This window comes from Pungitius pungitius, chromosome 12 (assembly GCF_949316345.1).
Source record: "Pungitius pungitius chromosome 12, fPunPun2.1, whole genome shotgun sequence".
NCBI classification, from domain to species: Eukaryota; Metazoa; Chordata; class Actinopteri; order Perciformes; family Gasterosteidae; genus Pungitius; species Pungitius pungitius.
This window is the reverse complement of record NC_084911.1, coordinates 4,817,525-4,835,520: the sequence shown is the minus strand read 5'-3', so window position 1 is coordinate 4,835,520 and position 17,996 is coordinate 4,817,525. Positions and strand designations below refer to the sequence as shown.

At 46.9% G+C, this 17,996-nt stretch overlaps 2 protein-coding genes across 4 annotated transcripts in view; one reads left to right on the top strand and one right to left on the bottom strand.

The window, feature by feature from the left end:
- The window catches only part of cacnb1 (calcium channel, voltage-dependent, beta 1 subunit), a 28,597-nt gene extending 19,700 nt beyond the window's left edge, over positions 1-8,897 (bottom strand). Inside the window, exons 1-2 of one of the 3 annotated variants that reach the window (XM_037475578.2) lie at positions 8,584-8,897; positions 4,344-4,430 (exon numbers count right to left, since the gene is read on the bottom strand). In XM_037475578.2, the coding sequence (XP_037331475.2) occupies positions 4,344-4,430; positions 8,584-8,673 (177 nt within the window). In that variant the 5' untranslated portion in view covers positions 8,674-8,897. The remainder of the gene's footprint in view (positions 1-4,343; positions 4,431-8,583) is intronic. The other 2 variants (XM_037475580.2, XM_037475581.2) reach the window with 2 other exon arrangements.
- Positions 8,898-15,501: 6,604 nt separating this feature from the next.
- On the top strand, positions 15,502-17,908 carry rpl19 (ribosomal protein L19). Its single transcript, XM_037477222.2, has 6 exons — positions 15,502-15,586; positions 15,962-16,068; positions 16,569-16,691; positions 16,810-16,930; positions 17,225-17,335; positions 17,715-17,908. The coding sequence occupies exons 1-6, from the start codon at positions 15,582-15,584 to the stop codon at positions 17,836-17,838; spliced, it is 591 nt and encodes a 196-aa protein (XP_037333119.1). The 5' UTR covers positions 15,502-15,581; the 3' UTR covers positions 17,839-17,908.
- Positions 17,909-17,996: the final 88 nt, after the last annotated feature.

The window sequence follows — 17,996 nt, the reverse complement described above, 5'->3', positions numbered from 1 at the left end:
CGCTCCTCACCGGGAGGGCATTGGAGTGGGCGACCGCCGTTTGGAGACCCGACGGACCTACCTTCCCCACATTCAACACCAGCTATATGCCAAGGTAGAGAAATGCGAGTTTCACCAGACCAGAACGGCATTCTTGGGGTACATAATCAGTCAGGAGGGGGTGGCCATGGACGAGAGGAAGGTCACGGCAGTGGCGGACTGGCCTGTGCCCCACACGGTGAAGGAACTGCAACAATTCCTGGGGTTCGCCAATTTCTATCGAAGATTCATCCGAAACTTCAGCACAGTGGCCGCTCCTCTGACCGCTCTGACCAAGCGCCACACACACCGCATCCACTGGTCCCAGGAGGCACAACACGCCTTCGACGAGCTACGGTCACGGCTCACCTCAGCACCCCTCCTGCGACACCCCAACCCAGAGCTCCAATTCATAGTGGAGGTCGACGCCTCTAGCACCGGAGTAGGGGCCATTCTCTCCCAGCGTCAAGGTACGCCCGCCAGGATGTTCCCATGCGCCTACTTCTCTCGCAAACTGACCCCAGCCGAACGTAACTACGATGTGGGCAATCGTGAGTTACTGGCCATGAAACTGGCACTCGAGGAGTGGCGGCACTGGTTGGAGGGAGCTAACCAACCATTCATCATTCTAACCGATCACAAGAATCTCGAATACCTTCGCTCCGCTAAACGTTTGGAACCCCGGCAAGCTAGATGGGCTCTCTTCTTCACGAGGTTCCAGTTCACGGTGACCTATCGACCAGGCTCCAAGAACACGAAGGCCGACGCCCTCTCTCGTCAGACCGAGGGAGTTCCATCCACTACAGGGGATAACATCATTCCGGAGAGCTTGCTCGTGGCGCCGGTGCAATGGGACATCATCACGGAGATCGAACAGCTGAACCTTCTTCGAGCACCTCCCTCCGAATGTCCCGCAAACCTCCTCTTTGTTCCCGAGACGTTACGTGCACGACTCCTCGATCAGGTGCACTCGACCCCGAGCTCCGGACACCCCGGCATCACCGCCACAATTCAGCTTCTCAAGAACCGCTTCTGGTGGCCCAGTCTAACTCCTGACGCCTCCCGACACGTGCGGAACTGCGCAAACTGCGCCACCTCCAAAACTCCCAGACAGTTACCAGCAGGCCTACTAACACCTCTACCCATACCCCAACGACCCTGGTCCCATATTGCCATAGACTTTATCACCGACCTACCCGCATCGCAAGGACATACCACCATCCTCACCATCGTGGATCGATTCTCCAAGGCCTGCCGACTCATCCCGCTACCCAAACTCCCCACCGCCCTAGTCACGGCGGAACTGCTCTGCAACCAGGTCTTTCGTTTCTACGGACTACCAGAGGACATAGTGTCAGACCGGGGACCCCAATTCACCTCCAGAGTATGGTCCGCCTTCTTCCAACACCTCAACGTCAACGTCAGTCTCACCTCCGGGTACCACCCACAGTCCAACGGGCAGACTGAGCGTCTGAACCAGGACGTTATCCGCTTCCTCCGCTCATACTGCCAGCAACAACAGACTGAGTGGAGCAGATATCTATTCTGGGCCGAATATGCCCAGAACTCACTGGTCAAACCCGCCACGGGCATCACTCCGTTCCAGTGCATCCTGGGCTTCCAGCCTCCGCTATTCCCGTGGTCAGGTGAGCCCACTGACCTACCATCCGTTACAGAGTGGCTGCAGAGGAGCGAGGAGACTTGGAACCAGGCCCACACCCACCTCCTCCACGCCGGTAGACGCCAGGAGGATCAGGCCAACCGTCGCCGTCGTCCTGGTCCCCAGTACGGTCCCGGACAGTGGGTCTGGCTCTCCGCCAAGGACCTCCGACTTCGACTCCCATGTCGCAAGCTCAGTCCCAGGTATGTGGGTCCATTCCAAATTAATAAACAAATTACACCTGTATCCTTTCGATTAGACCTACCCGCCAACTACCGTATCTCCCCTACATTCCATGTCTCCCTGCTAAAACCCGCCGAGGGCCCGAGGGGAGCGCTGCAGGAGGGAGCCACGTCACAACCTCCTCCCACCATCCTGGTCGACGGCGAGGAGGTTTACCGTGTGCATAAGTTGCTCGACTCCAGACGCCGGGGCAAGACCCTCCAATATCTGGTGGACTGGGAGGGGTTCGGGCCGGAGGAGCGATCCTGGGAGAACGCTAAGGACATCCTTGGTCCCACACTCACAGAGGAGTTTCATCGCGCACACCCGGAGAAACCGGCCCCTCGGCCCCGCGGAAGACCTCGGCGCCGCGTACCTCTTCGCGTCAGGAGCCGCTCACAGGGGGGGGGCTCTGTTACGAAGGAGGCCCCTGCACCGCCTTCCTCTCGCCACCGGAGGGACCCTTCTCCCGAGTACTAACTGGTTTGGAACTCCATCTCCCATCATGCTTCACGCCAGGGACTGATTGCGCAGCACCACTGATTACACACACACCTGCACCTCATCTACACACACACACACCTGCACCTCATCTACACACACACACAAAAGCCACGAACACCCACGCACTCACTGCGAAGTCTTGATTCTGCCCCGGCTGTCATTTCTGAGCGTTTTCCCCTTGTCTTGATCCCTGTTTATTGACCACGGACCGTACTCCTTTGCTGACCGCCCCTTGCCCACGACCACTCGGATTGTTTATCGGACTGTGATTCTCTCTGCCTGCCCCGACCCCTGCCTGCCCACTGACCACGATCTTGTCTGTCCTACATTGCCCTGTCTGCTGTCTTTGACCCTGCCTGTCTGATACCCCAATAAAGAGCTGCGAATGGATCCCTTCGTGTCCGGCGCCTCCTTACAATTACAGCCAAAAGCTGTGATACATGCAAGCGTGTGTGAATGATCAGATTAGATCCTGATGAGCGGTTGGCACCTTGTTTGGCCATTTGTTCATTGTATGAATGACATGTGTGCTTGCAAGACCAGAGAGTAGCTCAATAAATACAATTTCTAAAATTGCAAATATTTCAAATTTGAACTAAATAACAAATGTTTTTCCACCACATACTCAACAGCTGCAACATCAGCACACATGTTGTATGCGGCAGCAGCAGACTGTCTCTGATGGTGTTTGTGTTGAACCCAACACACAAACCAGCATTGCACTAACATGTAGGCTGTTTCCACACACACACACACACACACATCCCCTCCAAACATCCTCCCCTTCGTCTCTCCATCCCACTGTGCCTGCTCACAGAGGGAGATTCAGTGGCCCGGGTTGCCATGGAAACCAGGCCGAGTGTACCAGCCAGCTCTACCGTTGGCTGATTGTGGCTTTTGTGTATTTATGTGTGTGAGTGAGGCGGTGTGTGTGTGTGTGTGTGTGTGGTGAATGAGCTTGCGCTGGCGTAGGTGGGTGTGAGACTGTAAAGCCTATACGGGGCTCCGCTTTGCGTTGTTCAAGGGGAGGCTAAACATGACTAAATATATGGCTGAAACCTATATGGCATCCTTCTCACTGTCTGAATAAAGGCAGCTTTTCCAATCCTACTACGGTTTGACGAATTGCGTCCACAATAACAGATACTTTGGATACTAAATCTATTTTTGGTTGGTGAGCAGCCTTTTGACTGTTTAAAAGGTCAGCTCAAGAGGGAAATGCTGCGGGAACAGCGGGAAACAGGAGAAGGCGTTTTTTCTGAGGACGCCCTGAATCGTCTTTACTTCAGTTAATGAGTTCCTCATAAAGAGTGCGGGATTATGAATCGCCTTTCACCTTACTTGCCGCGCGTCACGTGGCGCTTCGGGCGAGGCAGAGTTGATGAAGGACGGGACAGTGTGACGGCTGATGCGTGTGGGCGAGGGTGCAGCTGACCTTTAGAAAACCTCATTTTTTTGTCGGTAAAAGCAAACACCCTTATTGATCAGGTAAATGTCATTCGGCAAAGCGGCAAATAATTCCCTCTCACAAATGAGGAGTCAGGACAGAGGCACCCGTTCACCTGCCGCGCGGCGTGGCTTTGATAAACGTCCAGACGGGAGCGCGGGGGGGGCGCTTTCGACGCGTGTGTGTGCGTGCGTGCTTCTGACTGCATTGCACTTCAAATATAAACCTCACATCGGGATTGGCTCAAGATATTTTTTTCAAGATAAGTTATTTGTTGATGAAAAACAAATCAAATAATCATGGAATCATTTCAGCTAATGAGAAATCTGGATTTGACGAAAAAAATAAAAGGTCCATATGGAGCGGATTAATTCTCAGGATTAAAAGTCCTCACGTTGACATTAAACTTGCATATGATTTTTCATTAAATACAATGAACCGGAGATCACCTGGATTAGTAGTCTGGACGAAGGATTAAGTGTGAAATGTTACCTGTCGGACAAAGCTGTTTGAGGTGGTGTCAGAGGAGGTGCTTCCATCCGAGCGCTTAAATCGGCTCTTCCTCTTGCCGTATTTGCCCTGAAATGAAGAGGTTGGAGGCCAAGGGGAAGGGGAGAAATTGGAGAAAAAGAGAAAAACACAAAAAGTTTAATTGAATTATCTTGGCACATCTCGTAGAAAACCTTGTTTCCGGGAGTGACAGCGGGTAACATTTGGCATAGCATTTGTAAAAGCTTCCCAATATGATCGTGCAGCCAGATGGGAGCGGAGATCAAGCCGCACTGAGTCCCACTCCGAGGAGCAAAATGAGTCCAGCGTGTCCATGAGCAGCCTTCATCACTCGCCATCATGTTCTGATGCGACCCGGGGCTGTGTAATCTGATCGGCAGACCCCTTCGCGAATGGCCCATCCGGGTTTGGCAGAGAGACCTTGCATTACGGGAGCCACCTGCCCACGTTTCCATGGTTACGCAATGCCGGGCTAACCACATTTGCAGGAGGCTCATCTGGATGCTGACCTGGTTGTTCTTTCAGGGTAAAAGAGAAAAGAGAAACTATGAGCCGCTCAGATAAGGCTTTAGAAACTAAAAATCCACCTGTGATCATCTGGCAACCCCGTCCGGTGTTTACTCTAAATTTGCACGATGTCAGCGATGTTTACGCGCACACTTTCTTGCTTTTGGTAGACCCACAGACCTCCAGCACTCTAACCTGCTCACACACCGTGTGCACCTATGCAAACATTGAATGTCACAGAGCGGCTGCTTCAAACGCGTCTGCGTGTCTGCGTGTGGCTGTTCTGGGATCAACAGGAAATATCTCTCCTCGGCATTTGGTATTTGGTTGTCACTCTCCCGTCATGTCTCAGGTGACTGAGGCCGTTCTGCCTGCTTTTAAACAAGCCTCGACCTGGCACACATGTAAACACACTGCCACCCGAGAGCTTCCCTTTGTTGACAGATTTGGGCTCAGGTGTTTGGTATGAATTTATTTTTAAACCTCGTGTGGCGCAAAAAGTAAAAAGTCTGCTCTGCTTCCTGCTTGATTAACAGCTGCTGATGGATGGAATGAACAGCACGATGGACCACAGATAGAACAAGTGTGAAATAACCAACAACTACTGTGTTGCAGGTATAGTTAATGGCTTTTGATGCTGCACATGAGGCAATGTACCTGGGCAGCTCTACATCTTAACCTTGTGCAACGGTGCATGTGACAAGCTATCGTTATAATGAATGAGTTCTTCTACTTATGTCGAGCATTTTATGAGAATCGGTTATTTGTCCGTCGAAAATGGATTACAGTAATATTTTCATCCACATATGATCAGGGAACACTTTCAAGTCGGTGACTTGAAAAGCAGGCAATTTAGCTCGCTCAACGTGCACCACAAGTTCCCCCTGGAAACGCGAGGGGAAGAGATCTCCTCACTCGGCTGGACGTCACAGACAAAGTGCACTTCCCACAAAAGGTGGTTCATTCTCCCAGGATGAGGAGAGATCAGCTATCGAGGTGAGCGGCTGCCTACACCTGCCCCCGATGTCTCTGCTCAGTGTTATCCTTCTTCCCGTTCGGCCACAAATAGATCTCCTCCTTGTGTTCTCTCATAATTGAGTGATGGGGAAACTGCTCAACTGCTAAACATTACAGAAAGAATACAGATTTAAACTAAAACCATCACAGGAACACTGAATGCCTTATAAAACGCTTTCCACATTTCCGCCCAGCTAGGATCTGATAACATATGAACCGCACGTCCTCCAGATCCAATCTGATTGCATTAACATGGCTTTCGCCTCATCCAGATACTGGTGGGGTCTTACTCACCATCTTAATTGCTGAGATCTGAGGGAGCAACATGACCATGCAATCAAGCCGGTTGTAATCAGGCAGCAAGCAGCAATGGGGGGGGGGGGGGGGGGGGGGAAAGAACGACTATAAAACTGAACGAGGACGCGGCAATGAAACGAGCAACAGAAATCGTTGCGTACTCTCAACAGCGTCTATTTTCTGAATTTCAACCTCTAACCATCGGGAAGAAGACGCTGTGTGCCAAATTGTAAAAGCAGTCGCTCGAAGCTATTGTTTGTTCCAGCCTCCATCAAGCTGCTTAACTCCAAGCACCTTACTCTCCCGTGATGTAAGACGTCTCTCACTGTGTTATTAAGGACGATTACATGATTTCACTGATTTTTAAACCCTATCGATGTAAACAAATTCTCAGTTCTGTTCAGTTAAATAGTCTAAAGCATTTTCATAATTGGTTAATACTAAGAAACCATTATCCACAGCGGTGTAAAATGAGGAAATGTAGCTTCATGTTGAGCCAGTAAGTATCTCTGCAAAACCTGACTGCTGACAATAGATAGTTTTAGTCATGAATTGTATGTTGTTCACCTTTCTTTTCATTTGAAAATACGTGACTTTGATGACATGACTGTAGATGTTTGACCTCAACATTTAGACTGGAAAATAAAATGGCATCATAAACTAGGAGAGAACACAGCTAAATTGAGTTTTTCTTTTTTTAAATATGGGATGTTCTGGTGATGGTGGCAGGGGCAGATGTATACTCTGCTGTCCCAAGTTCACAACTGCATCGAACACCATGCGGGTTGGAGTTGGAGTGTGTGAGTGTGTGAGCGTGTGGGCGTGTGGGGGCGTGGGGGCGTGGGGGCGCACTAGTTTATGGGGTCTCTATAATCGTAGCAGCGACAGGGCGAGTTCCTGATAGCAAAAGGGCAGGGAAATGCCAGAGGAAGTAGGGAGGGAAGGATTCCTGTCGGTAAACATCCTCCCAGATTAAGTGTATAATTAAAAAGAGAGAGAGAGGAACATGGATCGGCTCCTCCGTCCCCTTCAGGATATTAGTAGTACTGCTCCCTGCTTGTTTCTCCACAGGAGAGTTATACGTTCATATACCAGCATGACCTGCTGCAGGTCTGCATGGACCTTCTATCTAGTGGATCAGAGGTTGTCACACACACACACACACACACACAGAGACACACACCCCCGCTGCCTAGCACAAGGAGGGGGGATGAGGGGGGGTAAAGGGAGGGGGGGGGGGGGGTTCCATCTGTTTCTCACCAGAAACCTCGCAGCAGACAGAGATACGAGATTTCTAAAAACGGATCGGACGAGGTGAGACAGTGGGAGCAGGATGGAGATAGTGGGACAATCCAAAGTGGATGTGGATGGAGAGCTGGAGGGGGGGGGGGGCGGAAGAGAGAAGCTGGGAGGAGTGGGAGTAAAACGGAGAGACAGCAGGAGATGGCTTTGTTTTAGCGTCGGTTTGTCATACGACGGGTTTTCTTTTCTTCTCCAGAGAGACAGGGACTGAGCTCAGTGTGGGTGTGTTGTTCTGGATATTCTCATCTTTTTTTTGGGGGGGGGGGGGGGGGCATTTAAATTGTTATGACTAAACGTGCCCACAACATCACGTCTGTCCCTAACAGCCTCCTATTTGTAACCTTGCAAACAGTGACGCCAAACGAAGGTTTGTGGACGGAATGGTGCGTGTGGGAGAGAAAGAAGTTGAATTTTTTTGAGGTTAGATCAAGGCGCTGGAGAGGAGTAGTTCCTCCTGGTTCAAAAACAGATCTGACGTCAGACACACGTCCGACAAAAACAAATGAATTCGTTTCATGTAAGAGTTGAAAACTTTACCTCGTATTTTTTTTTTTTGTGTGATTCGTGTCGATTTAAATAAAGCCACCCCTCCACCAGCTGGACGCCCCGTCGCGTCGTGCCTCGTCTACTTGGTTAATTAATGATTAATTAAACAAAGGCGTGGTTTTTAGTGGAGACCCGATGAAGGGACCGCGATAGAAACAAGGGTTACATCATACCCCCGAACACGGTGACACACACACACACACACACACACACACACAGAACGTTATTATAACAGGGGCGGAAATATAAATCGAAACGCAAAGAACACGAAAACTACAACCCTTCATCCATGTTTGATTATCTCAGTAAGAGGAGGAAAGGAAATCAGATGCAACCCCAGGCTGGAATCAGTGCCGCGGACACCAGCATCGTACACTCCCGAAAGCAAATTAGGCGATTTAATTACCGAACAACCTGTTAATCTTCGGGAAGTGCAGCAGCTCCGCCGTCATCGCATTTACTATTAATATTGCACCGCTAGTTCACGCAGTCCTTCTGGTTTGTCCGTCACTATTGATCTGCTTTTCTTCCGTTTCTGCCGCTTGCCTCTTACCTGTGTGTGTGGATGATGGTCGAACATGTCCATTTGGATCTCCTGGGTTGAGGTCGAAGGCGTCCTGGACATACTACTTTTCTGTACCATTGATTTAACTTTTTTGAATCTATTTTCAGCTTGGAGGGTTTATGAAGGTGTCGACTGACTCATCTTCTTCTTCCTCTTCTTCTTCTTCTTTTTTTTTTTTTCTTTAGGGAGGATGAAGCCGCTGATGTGTCTGAGCTGGCTGGTAAAATAATGGCAACAGCTGCCTCCTTCCAGCCTCTAGCGTTACACACTGGCGCACCGGGCTTCGACACTAGAGTCAAGTGAACGGAATGACGCACTAGAACATCCGGCTGTTTCTTTTCAAAATAAAATATTTCGGCAAAGTAAATTCGATAGTCTGGCAACCTGGCATTCAGTCGCTTTTCTCATAACAACCGTCGGAAGACATACGCCTACTTATGTTAATTGAAATGGACTTTGCCCTCTGGGGACTCTGTACATATCTCATTATTTTGCACATTGCAAATTTGAGTAGAAGACTGCAAACCAAAATTTGCAGCCTATGAAGCCCAATCAGCTTTAGTTAAACATGACGAAGCAATCACAAAAGTAGTCAAAAAGGCACTGAGCCCGACTGTCAACGAAAAATATGACAATCCAAACATTTACACACATGTTAATACACATAAATGTACATCGTATTTACAGTCATAATATGTGAAAGTAAACACACTTCAGTTTCATTAATGTTATCCACTTAAATACCAACAATGGTTCCCCTTTTGTTTTACCATTGAATCTCAATTTAATTCGTCCATTGCCTTGTAAGTATTCAAGAAAACGGTTACAACTGAGGGCCTCAAAACACATGCTCTGACTTTGAAGGCACATTTTTCTCACTACCGGTACGTTTCTCGTCGCGATCCGTCCGTCTTCACGTCGTTTCTCTCCCTTGTGCAGCGCCCGACAGCCTCCAGCTGGGAGCCGAGGTCCACGCCCCGCTGACCGGACCCCACCTTCACTCATCGATCGATGGAAGATCAACACAGCGGCCGTGCTGGAGGAGGAGGAGGAGGAGGAGGAGGAGGAGGAGGAGGAGGAGGAGGAGGAGGAGGAGGAGGAGAAGGAGGAGGCGGCGAGTGTGGACAGACTGCCGGGGCGAGCCGGCGGGGCCCAACCCCGGGAATCCAGGCACCAGAAGCCCTCACGGGTTTAAGCGGGGATTAAAATAGTTCAGTTTCACAATTACTTTTTGCAGCAGCGAGGTGTAGTTTCTGAGAGCTCGTGGTGATGTTGCCTTGGGCAAATATAAGGCAAACTCCAGGGACTGCGGTTGATTTCAGACTCGGTTCTGTTGATGATGTAATGTTGAAGCTTTGGGTGGGGCCTCGAAAACATGCCTACAAATACAGATATTTACAGTTTAAGCCCTGGGGGGGAGTTGTTGCCAGGGGCCCCAGGTGCTCCAGCATGGCTCTGGTTGATCAAGTGAGCAGAAATAACATCAACATAATCATATTATCCTCTCAAATATAAATAAAAAACAGGCAGGGTGACTCTGTGCACCTACAGCAATAATGGCAATAAATATGAATTGAATTTGGTGACCCATATTTATGTATATGTTTGGCAGTGGACACATCTTAAACACAACAGTACCGACATTATTTCTCCAGCTAGGCAATTGGTGGGCAAAAATGGCGCAACATTAGAATTAGGGCGGTCACAGTTAATGCGTTAATCTATGCGAATAATGTGGCCGAGATTCATGCGATTTTAACAAAGTTGACCCCGCAAACAAAACTGTTGCAAGCGGGAGTCAGGCCGAAACGATAGTTTAAGAAGGTGAGAGCTTTTTGCACTGGAAGTAAAAGAAAACAAAGGGGAGACTTACAGCGGAGATCTGTGCAGAGTAATTCCTCCACGTGTCAAACAAAAGAGGGGGGGGGGGTGGCAAACGGACCACTGTACGCACCGCTAGGCTATGCAACAGTGTCTAAAATACATGCTTTCTAAAGTGATTACTCATTACTTGTAAGATTTAGTCTTTTGAAGAAAAACAAAATTGAATCGCGATTAATAAACTTCAAAATGTGCCGTTAATTTTTTGCCGTCAAGTCATTTTTAAAAATCTTTTGACCACCCTAATAAGAATATATTCAATATTCTAATTACTCTGTTTCGTTGTGTTCTTTTTTTCTCAGGCAGCAGTTCATTCAGTAAACCTGAACAAACAAGGGGAAGATTCCTTCCACTCATTACCTCTGACCTGGGAAGACGATTATCTGTGATATAGATATCAGTGACGAGGTCCTTCTGTGACACTGAGTTCCCTGCTGATGAATCAAAGGCCCACAAGCTCGTCCTCCGCGGTTTATTCTTCCGGAGAGGCGGTTACCTTCGGTAGAAGCCCGGACGATTAACCTCTTCAAAAAATACAGACAGAAACAGAATCATGGTGTTCTTTTAAAAATGGTGCTGGCGTCTCTGTGACTCTCCTGCAGCAGCTGGTCGACATCTTTCCCCAAGAACATAATGTGCAGCGGGGGGGGACAGAGTTTCAGTTGGTTCCGGGGCTGCTCTCCTCTTTCTCATCTTCTGCGTTCTTGCTCAAGGTAACTGAGGGGACAGTCATCTTTGGCATTTAGCTTTCTTTTGTGTGTGTGTGTGTGTGTGTGTGTCAGTTCATGCAGTCATCACAGCAGTGGAATAAACTTACATTTTGGAATATGAATACAAGCAAGAAATACAATGTTCAAGACTATAATAGATACTCCTCAATATGTCATTCATTCTGTCCCCTGTGTTGTTCGTTTTTGTCTCCGTCTAGATGGCCATTATATGATGAGTCCACTTCACGAACAAGCCTTGTGAAGGAAAGCCAGAGAGTTGCACCATCATGATTGCCCATTAAAAGACCCTACAAATGTCATTCCAGTTTCCATCTAACCCTGCTAGAATGTCATTCTGCTAGTCATTAGACAAACGAGTGGCCTCACTGCTAGCTCAAAGTAACTGGGAAGTAAAGACTTCAGGCGTTATGCTGCTTTCAGCACCTTTAATAGCATTTACTGTACCTTGAGTTAACAAGTTGAAAAAATCAATACATATAATACAAGTGAAGATGCAATGCTTTACATGAAGTGCTTGAAAATGAAAATGTCACAGTGAATATCTTTGGGCTACAGCACACCTCTTCATTAATAACAATAATTGTAATCTGTGCACTATACCTAGACAGTGGTAATCAGCTGTTGCATTGCATGTAATAAGCACTACAAATCTGTTAAAGAGGGTCTCTTTTTTATGCACAGCAAAAATGTGAGACTAGTTTCTCCATCAGGTTGAACTGGTTGGCTTAGTGAAATGTGCTTGTGCTGCACATGTAAACATTGAGTCCTTGTTTCTCGCGAGGGTAAAGCCTTTCATTTAGTCATTTAGCTGAGGCTTTTATCCAAAGCGACTTACAATAAGTGCATTTCCACATAGAGATACAAACTCAGAAGAACAAGTAACAAGAAAGTACAATTTTCATCAAATAAGCAGTTTCAAAACATGTTATAGAAAAGTGCCATTATAAGTACAATTTAAGTGCTACCATTTGTTAGTGCTACGGTTTGCTAGTGTTTTAGTCAAGGTAGAGTCTAAAGAGGTGTGTCTTGAGTTTTCGGCGGAGGATGTAGAGGCTCTCTGCAGTCCTGATGTCATCAGAGAGCTCATTCCACCATCTGGGAGCCAGGAAGGCAAAGAGTCGCAATTTTAATGGCAAAAATATATGTAACTCTTCTAAATGCTTCATTTGTATAACCAGTTTATTAATTGCAAGTGCTGAGATGGCAAAGGCCATGGTATAAGAGACACTTATAAAATGTCCCCAGCGTCCTAGCTGTAGAGACTAAACAAAGTGGGTCATATGTGTTTAACCAGATTTGTTTTCAAGTGTTGGGAGGGCGAGTCCATGGTCAAAGAATTGCCGTGTCTTACATGGATTAGATGTCCCCAGTATCCTGGCTGTAGATACTCAACAAGGTGGTCAAGGTTTCTGTTGACGCCACCGATAACTGAACTTAGGTATAAGAACTGCCTCACTCTGTTAGGGGGCAAGGAGGTACTTGACAGTCTGCAGAGCACGTAGCTGTTGTGACCTTTCTTCCCTTGCAAGGAAATAAACAGAGAAAGACATATTTGACTCAGAGCCTTTGTTTCTTACTTCACGATTGTCTGTGCAAAATCTGTGGGAGTATTTTGGAAGGTTGAAGACCAGTCGAGCTGCTGCATTCTGGATGAGCTGCAGTGGTCGAATGGCGGCAGCAGGAAGACCTGCCAGGAGAGAGTTACAGTAGTCAAGGCGGGAGATGACAAGAGCCTGAATCAGTACCTGCGCCGCCTTCTGAGTGAGAAGAGGTCGTATTCTCCTAATGTTGTAGAGCGTGTATCTACAGGATCGTGTTGTCGCAGTGATGTAGGCAGTCAGGGAGAGTTGGGAGTCAAGTGTCACGCCGAGGTTCCTAGAAGTCAGAGTGGGTGTTAACACGAAGTTAACAGTCAGGTCCTGAGTGGGAGAGTTTTTTCCGGGGTAGAAAAGTAGTTCGGTCTTGTCGGGGTTGATCTTCAGGTGATGAGCGGACATCCACTGGGAGATGTCAGTCAGACATGAAGAGATCTGTGCCGCCACCTGAGTGTCCGAGTCGGGGAAGGAGAGAATTAGTTGGGTGTCGTCGGCATAGCTGTGATAGGAAAAACCATGCGAGCGAATGACGGAGCCAAGAGAGTTGGTGTAGATTGAGAAGAGGAGGGGACCCAGGACGGAGCCCTGAGGTACTCCAGTAGTAAGGGGACAAGGTTCCCGACACTGATCCTCTCCAAGTTACCCGATAGGTGCGTCCGTCAAGGTAGGATGAGAGAAGAGAGAGCGCGGAACCTGTGACACCAAGTTCCTGAAGGGCGGAGATAAGGATCTGGTGGTTTACTATGTCGAATGCTGCAGAAAGGTCCAGAAGGATGAGGACTGAGGAGAGAGAGGCGGCTCTAGCAGCGTGGAGTTGCTCCGAGACAGCGAGAAGAGCAGTTTCTGTGCAATGGCCCGCCTTGAAGCCTGACTGATGGGGATCAAGGAGGTAGTTACGGTGGAGATAGGAGGAGAGTTGGTTAAAGATGGCTCGTTCAATAGTTTTGGACAGAAAGGGAAGAAGAGATACCGGTCTGTAATTGTTTTCTTCAGAAGGGTTGAGGGTGGGTTTCTTCAGGAGTGGGTCAACTCGTGCCTCCTTCAGAGTGTTGGGGAAACAGCCAGATAGCAGAGAATTGTTAATGAGACAGGTGAGGAACGGAAGAAGATCGGGGGCGATACACTGTAGAATGTGGGATGGTAAAGTAGGTGACAAAGTCTCCTGGAAGAAGGGTGGAGGGGGGAGGATGACTGGGGGGTTCGAGGAGGTTAGCGAAGATAGAAAATTATTTCTTGGGGTTGGAAAATGAGGACTCAATTCTGGATTGGTAGAAAGCGCTTTTTGCGGCAGAGATGGAGGCAGAAAAAGAGGAGAGAAGAAACTGAAACGCATGCAGGTCATCAGGCTGTTTGTATTTACAACAAGATAGGACAAAAAAACAATCAAACAAAGGCCTACAAATTCAATGTGAGGAAGTTTTATTATGTTGTAATGGGTTTATTGGTTGTTACCAAACCAAAGAGGTATGAAACAAAGGGATAAGCTACTTAAAAAGGTACAGTGTAGGACTGAAAGACGGTGACCCTCCTCCTCACAGTAGCCCAACATGTAGTCCAATGTTGGCACATTTTTGTTCCCTCACTGTACAGAACATTTTTGTTCGTAGAGGAGAGCTGAGTCTGTTGCAGCTGTGGTGGCAGGTGATCCAGTACTTTGGGTTATATTTTGCTTGGAGATGCCAATTTCAGTTGGTATTCCTGGGTAACTTGAGGTGAAGAAGTCACACAAGTGCTCCTTGTGCACCCACACTGTGAGCATGCAGCGTTGCCACGGTGACGGGCTTCTGCTAGAGAGCCAAAATTGCAACAGTGCACTGGCACTAAGATGATAATGTACCAGTTAGTTGTATTTCTCTATCTCAGAACAGTTTAATTATTGAGCTCAAACGTTTCTTCTGTTATGTCTCTGCCAAGCACTTTTGTGCTAGGTATTGCAGCATTTGTTTTATGATAGAAGTACAGTGACACTGCTTTTGATAAGAGTCTAAGAGTATAAGAGATACAAACATCAATTACATTGTAAACAGCCAGAAGACAAACCACAAATATATTTGGCATCAATTGGAATTTCTTGAGTTTAAATCTTTTCTGCAAGTCTGATCTCATCCGTGTTACGATGCAGAATATATGTCACAAAATTGAAAAAGAAAACACAAAAAAGGTAAACCTGAAATAATACCCTCTATTGGTATAATTCTGTAGTTTTTAAGATACCTTATTGCACTGTGGAATCTGGATGTCCTTTTTTCATTACGAGATTGTTTTTTATAGGAAGCTGAATTGAGTGTTTTGAAGGATTACCTATACAAAAATGTGTTACAAGATATTTTTTGGAATATTTGCATCCGTGTATAAATGTAATATATTAAACATGACACAAATATTTCTTAAAAATGACAATCTAAATACTTTCCTGATTGGAGTTTGCAATAGATGGCGTTTCTGGTCTAAACAGTGCTTCCGTGTGTTCATAAAGCAGAATGCGCTGGACAATTCCTCACCCACAATGCAATGCAGAAACACTGGTTACGACCATTATTTTACAAGGGAAGAACAGCTATTTCAACTTTTAAAATTAACTCAAAGTTTGTTAATGTCTGCATTTTCTATAAGCATTTGTTTTAAGTAGCTTAATTAACGAACCTTGGAAATATGAGTGGTACCAAAATGTGTAGTATGGTCTGGGCAAATGGAGAGGTGTTTCGCGATGGACTCTCCTCTATAATGGTACGTTCCAATCCGCCGCTCGAGCCTTCCTTTTCCAACTGAAGTAGCAGCCATGAGGTAGGACCACTGCCGTTGGTCAAATACATGTCACCATTTAACCGTTATACTACTTTTTTTTACCTAAAACTGTACAATTAATCGCAACAGTTTCTACATAACCACCACATGAAGTTTCAACCTCAATCGAAGACCACCAACACATACATTACGTGCCAATGTGAGACACGATGTAGCAGACAGAGCAGCCATGTTTGCCAGCCGGCAGCTGGCTGTGCTGCTAGCTGTCGCTCAGCTACTCAAGCACTCTGACCAACGTGTCAGCTGTGCAGGCACGAAATATAGCACACCTAATGTAACGTCAGGTTGAGGGTTGGCATTTTTTTTTTTTTTTGCCGTGAGGTGTTTTAACGTGGGTTCGCGTGTGTCCTCCAGCACGCTCAGGCTCCAGAAGAGGCTGGCCTCCAGCGTCCTCCGCTGCGGCAAGAAGAAGGTTTGGCTGGACCCCAACGAGACGAATGAGATCGCTAACGCCAACTCACGTAAGCGACCGCACAACAACTTGTGTCAGTCGGCGTTGTGGCGTAACTATTTTACCCGTGGTATTTGTCTCGCAATGTGTCAATGCTGGGTTGTAACGTCACAGTTAAACCGGCACGTGCGCCCCCTATTGCTGATGCTGAGTAACATGTCGATGTTTGTAATGTCAACCTGAAGCACGCTTACCACCAGAATTTAGAGGTTTAATGATAAACGAATGCAAAGGACAGTTTACAATTGTATGCATTGAGGTTAAGTTATTGTGACGTTTGTTGTTTATTTTAACGTTAGTACAATTTAAATATTGTCTTTAGAATCTCCATGCACAATAGATTTTTTGTCTTGTATACGCATATCCTCAGTTTGCTACGCATAGGTTTGGTTTCATTTCACGTGATCTCGTTGCATTTTGAAATGTTTGGAAATGATGTCCACATTGTGATCACATTGTTTTATAAAGCTGTGCATCACCCGTAGCTCACTTGTTTCTTTACTTCTTAAGGTCAGCAGGTCCGTAAGCTGGTGAAGGATGGTCTTATCATTCGCAAACCCGTCACTGTCCACTCCCGTGCCCGCTGCCGCAAGAACACGTTGGCACGTCGCAAGGGAAGACACATGGGAACTGGTGAGTTCAAACCGCCAATGTGGTTGCCATAGGGGAAAGTTATCGTGTGAAGATTGCTACATATATGTTTAGGTTCCATACACCCGCTATAGTTGACATGCTTATCCCTTTTTCACAGGTAAGAGGAAGGGTACAGCCAACGCCCGTATGCCAGAGAAGTTGTGCTGGATGCGCCGCATGAGGATCCTGCGTCGTCTGCTGCGTCGCTACCGGGAGGCCAAGAAGATTGACAGGCACATGTAGGTCCACAACATCCGCGGTGTTTCTGCAGTGTTTGAGGTGGCGTGATTTTAAAGCACATAATATAGATTTTTGAATAGTTTTGTTTAAGCGTAGGCTTTTAATAGAGTCAATTTTCCGATGACATTTGGCCACACAAACATCCATTCATCTTGTTTAAGTTTAGGTTAATTAGTAGCTTCAGCCCCCAGCTCTTTCTACAATAAGCAGACCGGAAGTTATTTCAAAATCAGTTAAGCAGATTGTTTATTATTGTATTATTTCACAGTTTTTTTACCTCCACTATTCCTCAGGTACCACAGCCTCTACCTGAGGGCCAAGGGTAACGTGTTCAAGAACAAGCGCATCCTTATGGAGCATATTCATAAGCTGAAGGCAGACAAGGCCCGCAGAAAGCTCCTGTCGTAAGTTTGGACCCAGCTTTGTTTGTTTACTTTGTGTTTAGAAAAAGGCCCTTTGAACTGTGTTCATCCTGAGTCAGACACATTCAATTCCACAGAATGATGGCCCATTTTTGACAGATCTATCTGCAGTAATCGGCAATTACATTTTCATTACATTAATTTTCAAATTGTTTTGTACAGAAACGGTGTCCTATCTAGATTTTCTCCAGTTATTTTGTGATCCAGTTGTTGCGATCTGTTAACACTTGTGTGTTAGAATTTACCGCTCAACTAGAAACTAAACAATCTTAACTAAGTGTACATTTGAAACCAATGCACATGCATTAAATCTGCTTAAATGATTACACACTGTATGAACACCTGTCTCCCTGTCTTACAGTGATCAGGCCGAGGCCCGTCGCTCCAAGACAAAAGAGGCCCGCAAGCGCCGAGAGGAGCGTCTCCTGGCCAAGAAGGAGGAGATCATCAAGACCTTGTCCAAGGAGGAGGAGACCAAGAAGTGACGTGGTTCTGTCAATCCTCACTGACACTGCCACCTGTCAAGTGCCGACAATAAAAGTGTACATAAAGCAACTGATGGCATTGTGTATCTTCTTTGCTCATGAAGTGAATGCCTGATTAGTGGTAAGTAAAATTTAGCTTGAAGGCTAAAATCTCTATT